This window comes from Simochromis diagramma, unplaced genomic scaffold, assembly GCF_900408965.1.
Source record: "Simochromis diagramma unplaced genomic scaffold, fSimDia1.1 OVJJ01000176.1, whole genome shotgun sequence".
NCBI classification, from domain to species: Eukaryota; Metazoa; Chordata; class Actinopteri; order Cichliformes; family Cichlidae; genus Simochromis; species Simochromis diagramma.
Window position 1 is genome coordinate 7,255,512 of NW_024386892.1, and position 14,969 is coordinate 7,270,480.

Below are 14,969 nucleotides of genomic sequence, written 5' to 3' on the forward strand. Positions count from 1 at the left end.
CATTAGCTTAGCTTTCCAGTTAAGGTGACATTGAACGTGTTTCTCCATTAATGCACTAAATATGTATCGTCATGATTCAGTATTATTATTATTGATGTTATCATTATGATTTGACTCATGTTAAATACACAAATGTGCATGCACACAGCTCTGCACTCTAAAAACAATGAGTTCTGAGAGCAGCAATACTGAAACAGACTGAGTCACCAGAACAGAATAGAACAGAACAGAACAGAACAGAATAGACTAGAATAGAACAGAACAGAATAGAACAGAATAGAACAGAACAGAACAGACTAGAACAGAATAGAATAGAATAGAACAGAACAGAATAGAACAGAATAGAATAGAATAGAACAGAATAGACTAGAAAAGAATAGAACAGAATAGAATAGAACAGAATAGAATAGAATACAACAGAACAGAACTGAATAGAATAGTCTAGAATAGAATAGAATAGAACAGGATAGAACAGAATAGAACAGAACAGAATAGAATAGAATCGAACAGAATAGAACAGAATAGAATAAAACAGAATATAACAGAATAGAATCGAACAGAATAGAATTGAACAGAATAGAATAGAACAGAATAGAATAGAACAGAATATAACAGAATTGAATAGAATAGAACAGAATCGAATAGAATCGAACAGAATAGAATAGAACAGAATATAAGAATAGAATCGAACAGAATCGAACAGAATAGAACAGAATAGAATAGAACAGAATAGAATAGAACAGAACAGAATAGAATAGAATAGAATAGAACAGAATAGAACAGAATAGAACAGAACAGAATAGAATAGAATAGAATAGAACAGAATAGAACAGAATAGAATAGAACAGAATAGAATAGAATAGAATAGAATAGAACAGAATAGAATAAAATAGAATAGAACAGAATAGACTAAAATAGAATAGAACAGAACAGAATAGAACAGAACAGACTAGAACAGAACAGACTAGAACAGAATAGAACAGAATAGAATAGAACAGAATAGAATAGAACAGAATAGAACAGAATAGAACAGAATAGAATAGTCTAGAATAGAACAGAATAGAATAGAACAGGATAGAACAGAATAGAACAGAACAGAATATAATAGAATAGAATCAAACAGAATCAAACAGAATAGAATTGAACAATAGAATAGAAACAGAATTGAATAGAACGAATATAACAGAAATTGAATCAGAATATTACAGACAGAATCGAATAGAATCGAACAGAATGAAAGAGAACAGAATATAAAGAATAGAATAGAATCGACAGAATAGAACATGAAATAGGAGGATAGAAAAGAAGAGAACAGAATAGAATAAAACAGAATAGAATAGAATGCTTTTATTGTCACTACGCAGTACGCACATGTACAATGATATACAGTAGTATAGGTCTCAAGAAAAAAAGTAAAAACAGCTGATAAATTGTTCTACTTATCTGCTTGTGGTCACTAGTTACAGCAGCCAGCATCATTCACCTGATGTGCTCCTGTTTTTTTTCTTTATACTACAACCATGAAATTAACTCCCTGTTTAGAGTTTGGGATTCCTGGTTCGCAGCGTGTGGATCGTAGCAGGCGTGGGCAAGTCATTTCCCCACGGGGCCACATGAGAAACTGGGTCCGTTGTGGTGGTTCGCACCAATAAGTTGAATCAGTTTTGCTGCATATTAATTTGATCTGTTTTAAACTGCTACTTGCAAGAGAAGATTTTACAGGCAGTAAAAATATGAAATGCAAACCTTTGTCACTGTTTAGTTAACATTGCCATTGTGCGTCATGTCCCCTGCTGTCTGAGCGTGCAGTTGCCTCTCCCTTTCTTGGAGTCCATTGCTGCCATCTCTGCTGTGATGTCAAACTCTTTTTGTTAACCTATGATAAGTAACTGAGCCATGTTGTGGGCAGCTCTCGCCCAGAGTGAGGAGAAAAAGTCTAAATCATTTGTTTTTCAGCTGAAGCTCCATCGATCCATCTTTTTATGGTTCGTCTGCAAAGGGGAAGATTCTCAAAGGCTTCTGTTGTCTCAGGGCGTGTCAGCAGAGCAGAGTCCACCACACACTCTTTGGTAAACTCCCCCTGAGAGGATGGCTTATTGTTTTATGCAATTTTGTTTGGCAATCACAAAGCTGGTCTCGAGTGCTCCATCTCTGGCTGTGTAAATCTTTATAAAAACTCTGCTTTTCCTTTTAAAGCTTTGCTTGCAAATCTTCAAATGTCCATTCGTGCTCAGCACCAGTGCATTGCTGTATTTCTCTGGTTCTCTGGTGATTCAAATTATAATCCTTAAACGCAGCGAGTGGCTCTCAGCACACAGCTTTGCCTCTGACGGTCAGGAAATACTTACAAGTTCAGATCAAGAAATACTTTTTTTTCAGGTGTAGCACAACATAGCATTGGTTCCACCACATTTCCAGTGAAGCTGCTTTCACTTGTATATATGTACATGCATACATTTAACAACAAAGGAAATGGTACCTTCAAAATAAAAGAAATAACGTTATATTGTGATTTCCCACAAAATCTCAATAAACAATGAGCTCATGTTTGACACACAGTGTTTCTAAGACTGTTTGGTTGATATACTTGTGTTTGAATTTCCCACCGACCCCACATAGGCCAGTCAGGGGCAAGGAAGGATCGAGGGGTTGTAAATGCCCAGGACGGGATTATCAGGTCTGCCACTGTGGCAGTCTGACATGGAAAGAAGAAAAATAAAATGATATAAATGAAAAAGAAAGAAAATAGTTTCCAGATGTGTATAATAATAATGATATGAATGAAAAAGACTATTAAGTCTTCTCTAGAACTGAAATACAATTCAAAATAATTTGGTTTTCTATTAAAATATCTTCGGGTGAAATGAAGAACTTTCAGATATGAAGAAATGCAAACTTTGACTGTAATTCCACTAATAAACCAGTTTTGTTTGCGGTGATGTCCTGAGCTGTGGAAAGAATAAAACAGACATCGGTGGAGGCCTTCTGCTTGATGGTGTCACTGAGAAAAGCTGCTTAAATAAATATGCACTGCTTAACACACTGAGGATTTAAGTGACTCGGAGGCATAGTTGGGGTATCATATTGAGGCTGAAGCAGGGGAAGTGTGTGGGCTCCACAGAGCCCTGCTTTAGCTTTAGCATGGCACCACACTGGAGTCCGATCAGCTCCGCCTGGATGTTTACAGGTGCTTTTTACAGATCAACGGCAGGTGGATTACTGAGCAGTTTGCACTGTTGAGGCTCCTCCTTCACTTTCCTCATGCAGCTTGAAAAATTCATTGAGCATTTTTTGACTTAGCCATCGCACCTCAGTATGATAGGACCCAGAGGGCGAGTGGGGATCTAAACCACCGGCCTTGAGAAAGCTAACCGAGTGTTGGCCGGCTCATTAAATGTTCAATATTCAGGGATTTACTGCATAGTGTTTCCTGGTTTATGATGCAGTGATTGGACGTCTCTCTCTGCATCTTTTCATCGTGCATCACACCCACTCTGTCTGTTGTTAGTATCATAAGTTTGTCCAAAGGCAGTTTCATGTCTTTTGTACATTTCAAAGATCTATTTTCCTGTCTCCTTCCATGCATTGATTGAATCCTCAAAAGTTCCTGTTTAACACATAAAGTGGAGTCCACTCTATGGATGAAAATGACTAACTGTGAAGCATCAGTCAGTGCTCGTATCCACAGCAAGGGAGTGTGTGATGAAGTCTTTCCATCAACTGTGCTTTTAAGTGGTACGCTCACGCACACCTTCAGCAGCAGTGATGGTGTACGTGAGCTCAGGCAAACGTTTGAAAATGTCAGAGCACGAGACGTCGTTGCCGAGCCGACTTCGATATCTCGTCTGCCTGTAAAACCTTCGCTGCAGCTTCACTTCAGTGTGTTTTAGGATCAGACGACTCTTCTGTCTCCCGTAACTGTTGCTGTGTATTTTGTGCACTTGTCCTGATGTTTTGTCACACGGTGCCGTCTTATGTTATATTGTTTAACTACGACCACATTAGCTGCACAAACAAAGCACACAGGTTTACCAGCAGCGTCTGCATCCCACCATGTTTTGGTCATTTCTTTTAGGGGTTTGCTTTAATTGAGTGAACTCAGACTTGCATCCATCTGCTTTGCCCTGACTGGTCGAAGTGGACAGGGGAAAGAAGTGATTGGTGCTTGCAGGGACACCGACTGCTGCGCTGCATTATGGGGTTTGTAGTATGACTGGTGTGGGTGCCACATACCCCCTAGCCATTAATAATTGAAATATGAAATTATATTGTGGGGTAGAGGTAACTGTATTGTGGGCTAAATGTGGCCCGTGGGCCTCGAGTTTGACACGTCTGACTTAGACCTTGGAGGGTTAAGTGGAAAAAGCCTTTTATTATGATCTATGCACAGTAAATGAAATGCATTTGTCAGAGAGCTAAGCACTTACTGCTATTGCTCATCAAAATTGTGTATGCAAAAAGTTATTTTCATCATTTTGGACAGTAATACAGCAAGTAATGGAGCAAGACGCCCTGTTAGCCGCTGGACGAGAGCACCTGCTCACAAAATGAAAAAGACCAAGTAGTGCCTGGTTTCTTTACTAAAACAATGCTTTTTGTTGCTGCACCCATTGTGTAAGCTGACATTTGTTGTTACCACTGACAACTAGGTGTGTTGGTGAATGAGCCAGGATGGAAAGCTTTCAGATTCCCACGTTTAAAGACATTTAGTGAGTGTGTCTGGGATGAAAAGCATTGTTTCTGTACACCGAATGTAAGAATATTGTAAAGCACTGAGCTAAGAATAAATGTCCTTTAAAAACAAACAAAACTTACATCATAACCAAAAGTGCACCCTTCATTTTTCTCTAAAGTCTTTAGAGGATGAAAAATTAAAAATCCAGCGGATGCACATTCCTGTTTAAGCATTGTAGTCAGAGATGCACGTTCATCGTGGTAACATTAAACAAAACATTAAACATTAAATCTAAAATAACTATAAGATTGACGGCTGTGGTTAGTGTACAGTATGTAAGCCTCTGACCTGAACTGCAGTTGGAAACACTGCACTTGTGTAAATATTTCAAGTGTTCACTTGCCAGAAAATGGCACTTTCAGCCTGTGAGTGTCAACACTACTCATCTCTAGCAGCTCTGCGTTGGTCTGCACAGAAACACGTCGTCGTAGCACTTCTGTGAATGCGGCCGACGACGATCGGTTTGTGGCAGTTGATGTAATTTTGATTTCAAGAGAGATTAAGCGTTCCTTCTCTGCTCACACTTGTTTGGATGTGTTTATAGTCAGGGTTCATTTGGCTATAAAATTCGAGCGTCTGAGCCTTACATGGAGATTGTGAGTCAGCTTCAGAGGATTTTCAGTTATCCCAAGCCATGGAGCAGCTTTGCAGACAAATTATCCTCCATCCATAAGTCTCCCTGACTGACAGCTGGGCATTTGGCTCGGGACCAAAACCTGTAAACAACAGCAGAGTCTGTGAGATGCACAGTTTGCACACGGAGAAACTTTCTGTGCACTCACACAGCACTTCACATCACCTGCCAATTTGAGAACATGTGTCAGAATATCAAAGTATCGTTGGTTTGTCTCACATCTTCAAAGCTGTCAAGGTTTCATTGTAAATGTGAGGACTGAATGACGGAGCAGAGCAATTGACTGGGCTTTTAAAGCTCTGTGCTCCTTCAGAGCAGAGCTAATGTTGAGGAAAGGATGGATACAGATGGAAAGAAAGGTGAGTTATTTAGTGGGAATCCAGCAGGATCAAGGAGACTTTTGATAGATGAAGACAAATAGGGTTGCTTAATAACCCCAGTTCTCATGGTGGAGTTAAGATGCCAAGCCGCTGCTCTTACTTCCCAAACGAACATGTGCAAATGTGCTGCAGCTCAGCCATAACTTAAGTCTTGGACAAAACAGCGTGATCCACTTTAGTCACACTTGAAATCAGGATTAGAAAAATCTCTTGGCAAGTGATCTGAGAGAAGTCAAATCAGGTCAGTCGAAATTCAGTGGGACACCCGAAAAGAGAGCGAGCTCATGCTGTCAATTCTGCTGTGCTGTTTTCAACCAGATGGATAGCCAATTGCAGCTCCAGATGTGCTTCGAATCCATCTGAGCACAAAGGAGGATGACATCCAAAAACAAAAGGGCCTCCCTCTCACTCTGAAGAGCGAGTGCCACACTGATTGAAAGAGTGAAGGGATAATTGCAATCAGGCCAGTGCCAGTTTTCATTACGTCCTCAGCCGCGGGTCTTAATGCAGCCCTGCACTCCAGCAAAGCAAGCCTTGGAAAAGAGGCTGTTGTTGTGCAACTCGGGGCTCTTCTGGCGAGCCGGGTGGATCAGATGAAGACAGAACCGACAGCTTTAGATCACTGGACTCTTAATCTGCTCCTGTCTGTCGGATGTGATGTAATCTCACAATGTGGGATTAAAAAGAGCACGCACAAACACAAAAGGAGCCCCGCCGTTTTCTGTGCAGCTTTCGAGGGTCACTGCAGGGGTTAATAGACTGTTTGAGGCATCTGAGCAGTGAGGCAGCCGTGTTATTTTCTCTCTAATTCTCACTTTAAAACTTCTCTATTGACAGGCGGAGGTACGCTTTAACCTGAAATGTTTAACTTTGCCGTTATCCATTTTCCATTATTACAGCCTGATCTATAGGCATGGCAAGCTGGAAAGTACACATACGATGTCGCAGACGCAGCATCTGAATTGGTGGTGTTTTGTCTTTTATTCCCAGATAATTGTAACGGCCCTCTGGTATCGGCGCTGCCCCATTCATCCTTTCAGAGCTCCTCTGAGTCCTCCGTCAGCTATGCTGCCTACAACGCCAAGCTCAACAGAAGAGATGGTGAGTACAGTGAATGTTCCTGCATTATTCAGCGTTTCTAAATGCTTGTAGTTAACAATAACCATAGAGGTAACAGAGCAGAAAACACTCAGCTGAAGTGTTTTTATAGTGGGTTTATGGGTTGTTTTGGAAGGCACAGACAAATAAGCTCTTAAGACTTTCTGAATCTATCACATGCAGCAATATAAAGGGGTCTGTTTACCTATTTGGAGGAGATGGCCCCTCTATTGGAAGCAGTGATGAGTGGGCCGAGAAATTCAACAGCCACAGTCGCCATGGCAACTTGAGGCACTGACTGGATGTTTTTTGCCACAGACTGTATGTAAAAGATGTATGTGTGCACTGTGACATCACTCAGTGGTCAGCATTTTGCCGGCCTGCATGTATGTACACGCACACACTAACCAAGCATCAGTAATCATCAACTAACATCAATAGAAACAGCTGTCAGAGGTGGAGCAGGTCACCTGGTCAGAGTATCCTTGCACTGATGCACTGATCAGAGTGGGAATGTTGGATACAAAGTACTGAAGCATAGGGAAAAAGAGCTGGTATGATCTGGTGTGTGAAGAGGTGAATGAGGCTTGTAGTAGCGCTTTGAGTGGGAAAACCCTGTAGAAGAAGCAATCCATTTACTTTATCCATTAGCAGAATTACTCAACCCTGGAAGAAAAGAGCAGTGTAACTGAACCGTCTGCAAACGTCACCAATAACAATAATAGATGCATTTATAGAGTTGACAATGAATTTTGTGGCCAAACTCAAAGTAGCCAAGAACACAACTCCCCTGGCTCACTGACAAAGTCCCATCAGATCTACCCAAAGCTCTGCTTAGTATCACTGAAACCAGCGAGCCCTGAAACTTCACAAAAAGTAAAGACATTTCTGTTTGGTCAGTTATTTCTTTGTTGTAACACTGCTCGTGTGCAATCAGAGGCGGAGCCAGACATTTGAAACACCCGGGGCTTAGCTCTAAAGGGTAGTATGCATGTGGGATTTTTTTTTTTTTTGGGGGGGGGTAGAAATGACTGAAAGATTAATAGGCTCTGTTTTGAGTTTTGTTCAAAAAAGAATGACTTCATATAGGGGAAAATATATATCACATGTGCAGGACACCTTAAACTAGTTTTTTGATTAAGCAGCAAGGCAGAACAAAATCAGGGCTGTATCAAGACACGAGGACTAAACCCCAATTCAACCAGACCCAGAACTGATCCAGAATTAAAACAGGACTACAACAGTTCAAAATCAGGACTACTTGGGACTTAACCAAGACAGAACCACAATCAGAACTAGATGATAGTAGCACTAAAAATCATCATAGACCTGCACTACACTTATTTTAATTCTACCAAAGTACAATATTTAGATTGAGAAAAGTTTATATAATTATTCAGCCTTGTTGTGCAAACAAGCCTGCATAACTTAATAAATATAGAATTTGAAAAATAACAAACCTAAAAAGAAACACTAGGTACGAGATACACGAGTACCTATGATACGGTGATACTTTTGGCAAACGACCATTTGACTAACATGTGTGTCTCACCTGCTCTTGTTCATCTCTGTTCTGTCCTCGTTCTCCTCTCTCTCCCTCTCTGTTCCTCTCTCCTCTCTGTGCTGACAATCATCAAATATACAGATATTTACAAACTCTTCAGATAAAAACACTTTTTTAATTGTAACATCAAATCAGACTAAATGTTTACTTTTTTAGATTGATAAATATAAAAAACATATTTGTTAACTTTAAGAGTAAAGAGAGAAACTATCTGTATTTCTTAATTGCAAATGGCACCAAATTGTATTCAAATTGAGCCACACTTATGGAGCTCCACAGTTCTTTTCCTGGTGTTTGGTTGACATCTCTGGATGTTCCCATGTCACAGAAACAGGCTCTGTGTTTTGCCTTATATGCATCCACAGCTGTGCCACCAGTTTACTCACATGGACTCTACGAACCTATCAGAAGCTTCTTCAGCTCAGAATGAAATCGTCTGGAGTTTTCTTATTAATTAACAATAAACTTAGTGTACATGTACTCCTAAATTTGATCAAAGTGATAAAAAATAGACAGCTCTGTCTCTCTTTATTCTGACATTTAACTAATTCAAAATATATTTCAATATTTATCTAAAACAAAAGTTTACTCTAAATTGATGTTGTACAGTAAAAATGTTTCATGTTTTCTCCCTAAAGTGTAAATATCTGGTTACAAATGTGAATATCCTGCTGTGTACTCAAATCCCTCTTGTTTTGCATAGAAATATACTGAACAACATACAAAGCATAATATATAAAATAACATTTACCTGAGTTTTTTCTTTGAAAGAACCCTCTAATGTCCATTCTTATATTTCAGTACATAACTGAAACCGATTTAGTCGGGGAGGGTAAGAACTGAAAATATGAAATAAACACAAGTAAGCTAAGACTCTCCAAAAAAAAAAAAAGCATTTGTTCGGCTTTTCATTTCGCCATTTGTTGATTCACTTGAAGAGCAAGTAACGTAATATTGGTCAAGTGATCAGTTTGATATCAATCTTTCGTGATGCACCGTCATATTTACATTATTTGTACGGTACGAATGATTTTCTTTGGTACCTGCTCAAACTTAAGCTCTCCTTAGCATGGCTGGCTCCGTCTGTCCAACAGCGCACTCACGGGCAGCAGCTGCCCCGCCCCCTCCCTCAGTCGCTTAGTGCCTGAGCTCGGATCATACCAATATCAGGGGGGATTCACGCACAGTCGTAAATTCCCACAGTGTGCACTATGTGCTTCGAATATTGTGTGTACTTTTTGTTTTATACAGTTGTCAGCCAGACATCTAACTATGAAAAAATTACACTCCAAAATACCCCGGGCTTCTGACAAAACAACCCGGGCTTAAGCCCAGTAAGCCACCCCCACGCTCCGCCCCTGTGTGCAATAAACCATATATGGCGTTGGTAAGTCTGTTTGTTTCCCCTAAATGGTGCCATATGGTAATTTGTAAGGTTTGTTTGTTGGCTGAGCAGCAGAGTTGAGCAACAGGACAACAAAGACATAACAGACCAAAATCAAATTTCCCTACTTTCTGTGCTAAGCTAATATGACTGGAAACCAGAATCTGTGTAGCTGGGAAGTTTGTTAGTCAGGCAACTGGTGCAGACGAGTGTCATGAGAGATAGTTCACAGCAAAAAAGAAAATATACACTACATTGCCAAAAGTATTTTGTCACACATCCAAATCACAGAATTCAGGTGTTCCAATCATGGCCACAGGTGTGTAACATCAAGCACCTAGGCATGCAGACTGCTGCTACAAACATTTGTGAAACAATGGTGATTTCCATAGGTGCCACCTGTGCAACTATTCCAGTCGTCAAATTTCCTCACGACTAAATATTCCACAGTCAACTATTAATGGAACTTTAAGTGGAAGCGACTGGGAACAGCAGCAGCTCAGCCACGAAGTGGTCGTTCATGTGCAATCACAGAGGGGGGGCAGCGAATGCTGAGGAGCATAGTGCACAGAGGTTGCCAACTTTCTGCAGAGCCAATTTCTACAGACCTCCAAACTTGATGTGGGCTTCAGATTAGCTCAAGAAGCATACAAACTGCACCCACAACCCTTAATCACCTGGGCCAAAGCAAAGTATTGGATGCAGTGGTATAACTACGCCACCACTGGACTGTAGAGCAAGTGGAGACATGCTCTCTGGAGTGATAAATAATGCTTCTCCATCTGACAATCTGTTTCGCCTTATTACTTTTGTACTACCAAATACTTCAAATTGTATAGAAGTTTGTGGAAAAAGAGGCCGTATTCTCCCTTCGTCTATGACCTCAGTAAACACCTGACTAATGTGCATGTTCATCCTTTCAGTTTACATCAGTGGTCTGAATTTCTACTTGCAAGTCAATTCTTATTGAATACAACATTAAATATAATTCGTAAGTTATTAAGGCCGTTACACACTAAACGTATGCAAAATGACGCAGACCTGCCCTGTAACCTCTATACACACTGAATGTTGCATTTTTGCAGAAATTTGTCTCTCAAAAACATCCACTGTGTAAAAACTAAAGGAAGTGGGCATCAGGCCATAATGAGTCCTGATGTTTCTGAACAAGAAAGGTAACAAAAAGCTGCGTCACAGATGCGTTCGTACATTTTTCAGGATGGTAGTGGTGCCTATTTGAACTCTTCTTAGCAGAGCAGTATAAAACTGCCAATCAAAAATAAATATGTAAATTATTGAATTAAATCTGTTAACTCATATTAAAAACTTAGTTTATAAAAGATGATTTTTCAGCACAACTTAAAAATGTAAATTTAAGACCAGAGTGCTGACACAGCCAGCATCTCCCTTCAGTGCTTCTGAGCAGCCGCTATATTAATTCATGCATCGAATAGTGTCAGCCAAGAAAAACAATTATCCCTAAAAAACAACCACATATCTTTGCTACAGCTGAAATGGGCATAGACCTCCACTGTTAGCCTGCAGCGGACCCAAATGTAGGCAGAGGTCGAAGGCACGTTGTGAAAGCAGTAAAAACAATTACCAGACAGGAAGTTAAACCCAGATAAAACTACATAAAAGGAGAAATAAACAGCAATCATGATGGGAACAAGGAGACACTCAACAGTGAAACATTAATGGTTGAAGTCAGATGGGACACAGAATACAAGAAAAATGGAGGAAACTAAACCACGAATAACAAAACAGGGACTGAAGCTGACTTATTGGTTCTGAAAACCAAGAACTGAGAACCGACACCAGAACTGCAAAGACTAGAAAACTAGAAAGAACTGAAACGTTCATAAAAACTAAACAGGAGCCAGAACCACAACCGTATAATAACAACTGGGGCTAAACAATGATAGGATGGAAAGACATGAAAACAGGAACCAAATGTAAAAAGAAACAAACAGTAAAATATGAAAAATCCAAACAGAAACTCACAACAACACAACGCTAACATGTCTTACATCTGGGCTCTCATCAGCTCTGTGGGGCAGCCATAACCACACTCTCTGTGCAGCTCTGTGGGTCCGAGGCAGGCGCCCCTCATTGTTCCACCATCACAGGAAAATGGCAAAGGAAGAGCTGTGGCTACGTTTTGGTTTAATTCTGAATGTGATGCAGAAAGCTGCTCTATCTTTAACTCACCCCTCAGTCATGCCACTTTTCCGTTCCACTGAACTTAAGCCTTTCAGGTAAAATAAAGCTGCCGGTGAATAAAAAGCATTGGGCTCTTTATTGGAACTTTGAACATACTGCATATACAGCGCATAAAATGAATCAGTTGTTTTCCACAGAAACAGGGGCTTTCACTGTGGCTGCTGGAGTGGAACTTAGCCTTGAAGCCTTTCACATAAACTCCTCGCACGTACACATCAAGACTTGTTGACAGAGTGCATGTGTCAGACCCTCTGCCTGTATTTTCTGCTCTTCTTCAGGTGCAGGAGGTTGGTCTCCAATGGTAACTGACCAAGAGCCCTGGCTCCAGGTGGACCTCAGGGAGCAGATGGAGGTGACTGCTGTAGCCACACAGGGACGCTATGACAGCTGGGACTGGGTCAGCAGTTACCTGCTGCTCTACAGTGACACAGGCCGGGCTTGGAAACAGTACAGACATGAGGATGGCGTAGGGGTCAGTATTTTTTATCCGCTTTCTCCACCTACCTACCTTCAGTTTGTTACTGATTTAAAGCTGATACAACAGTACAGCTGTATTATTGTAGGGTCTTTACCTTTCAACATAAAGCACCTTCAGATGACTGTTGTTGAGATTTTAATTGAGTTGAATTGAAACCAGCTAGCCAACAGCTAATATGATCAGTCGAAGGGAAAAAGTGTAAGGCCTATTCTGGAATGTTGATGGATAGGTCAACGGTTGGGAAATATGCCTATATGCTTCCTTAATGAGTTTGGAGTTAAATAGCTTTCAGACTGGAAGCTGAGCAAAAAGCTAGCCAGGATCCAAAGGTCACTAATTAACTTGTGTATGTGACCCATAAAGAAACAAGCAGCAATATCAAGTTTAGTTTTGAAACAAATACACACTGGAGGCATTTCTGGGCTTAGGGAACACTGTCTCTGTTTTAGGCTAGTGGAAGAAGTTTGCCTTCCAGGCTTTCTGCCAGAGTTTCTGTCAGAGAGATCGCAGGAAACCAGCACAGACAGAATAAAGAGCAATGAAGTCTACTGATTCAGCAGGTTGACCTGGATGAATTGGAGAGAATGGGTGTTTTACCAAGCGGACAGGGCTGTAGGTCCAGCTGTGCTGTGGTTTTAAGCCTGTGACAGAACCCTATGAGGTCGAGGTCATCACTGACTATGACCTTAGTGTTTAGATTAAATATGTCACAGGTTAAATCATCAGTTAGGTTAACAGCCTACATGTTTTATAGATCGTTCACCTGTTTGCAGGGTTGTCACAGAAACATTCTAATGTGGACATGTAACATCTTTGTCCATTTCATATGTGGCTAAAAGAAAATCCGATTGGCTCATTGGATGTCACAAGGTTAATCACATAGCACCACTGCATATGTACTGCTTTTCCAGCACTGGTACATTCTTAAACACTAACATAGCTATAGTTAGCTATAGTTAGCTATAGTTAGCGTTGTGTCACATGTTTCATTCTATGTTCATTTCTTGTGTTTTGTGGACCATCTGTTCCTGGCATTGCTGGTCAGTGTCAGTTAACATCCTCTCACTTCTGACACGTTTCAGGTGTGGCTCTGGTGTCAGTGCAGTTTTTTCTTTTTATCTCCTCTGTAATGTCGCAACATATTATGCCGGCCATACATGGATTCAGAGTCTCAGAAAATAGCCCCGTGTTGGCACATGCCATTAATTCTTTATTGTGTTTGGCCCAGTTATGTCAAAGACTGTCAGCAAGACGGGGAATGTATCTCAATGTATCTTTTCTTGTTTGGTAGTCCAATTAGCAGAGAGTGTTGTTGCCTACTGGCGTGGCATTGCTGCAAAGTGATCTTCTCTATATTGTGTTGAATAAGGGCAATGATGTGTGGCAGTGAACAATATGTCTAGTTCTGTTTTAAATAATGTATCTTTCTTCAAATACTTAAATATTTATTATCTACAATGCTCTTAAATGACCGTCCTGGACACTTTCAACATCAAACTTTCCTCCAGCAGCCCTTTGCACAGTACATAGTATTCAGTGATACGTTGTTACTATGTGGCACAGTGATGGTTAGCTCTCACAGAAAGAAGGTTCCTGGTTGTCCAGGCCTTTATGTGTTTTTACGGGCTTTATGTGTAAAATCCAACTTCTGAATTGGCCACGAATTCAAAGTCAGTGATAAGAGCAGGTGCTCCATGTGTGTAGAATAAATGTGCTTGTAGTGTGAAGCCCTTTCAGTAAGACCAGACCACAGTGATGTAGAGTGTGAGTGACATAGCCTCAAAGTTATATCTGATTATTTCAAGAAAATCTGAAATAGTGATATTTCTCATAATAAAGAAAGGAGTAGTACAACGAAATGTTGGGCCTTCTTCAAAACCTCCGAGGTGTTTGAGCTCTGTTGGAGCTCTGTGTCTATGTGCACACCCAGGAACTAGAACCTGGACAGCCTTTCCACACACTCCCCATTGATGCTGATGGGCTGCAGCTTGGACTTCCTCCTTCTGACGTCGACTACCAGCTCTTTCATCTTTGGTGATATTGAGGTCCAGGTTGTTGTCAGCACACCAATCTGACAGCCTCTGATCCTCAGCTCTGTATGCTGTCTCATCGCCCCAAGGGATGAGCCCCACCACGGTGGTATCATCTGTGAACTAATATAGAGAAAATGCCAGTAATCCCAGTAATCAGACAGCCTTCAAGCACTTGGAAACAGTAGGAAGGAAAAACTCCCTTTAAACAGCTCTCTTTTTTTATTCGGGCTACTTAAATTTACTTTGGGCTACCAAAACTGAAGAGTCCCTGCCCGAAGGGCTACCAGGGATTTTGAAATTTTGCGAGCCCTAAGCACCAGTTATTATCTCCATCTTGTAAGTCAGCAGTGAGTATTATAAGCTACTCACAGTGGGTTGCTGTGATGTCTTTATTTCTAGAAAAAAGTTGTTACATTTATGATTGAATAGAGATTTCAACA

General features: G+C 40.7%; 1 protein-coding gene across 2 annotated transcripts in view; it reads left to right on the top strand.

The window, feature by feature from the left end:
• cntnap5a (contactin associated protein family member 5a) overlaps positions 1–14,969 on the top strand; it is a 144,580-nt gene that overhangs the window by 32,148 nt on the left and 97,463 nt on the right. For both annotated transcript variants that reach the window (XM_040034108.1, XM_040034109.1), the window contains exons 3-4: positions 6,740–6,850; positions 12,297–12,490. In XM_040034108.1, the coding sequence (XP_039890042.1) occupies positions 6,740–6,850; positions 12,297–12,490 (305 nt within the window). The remainder of the gene's footprint in view (positions 1–6,739; positions 6,851–12,296; positions 12,491–14,969) is intronic.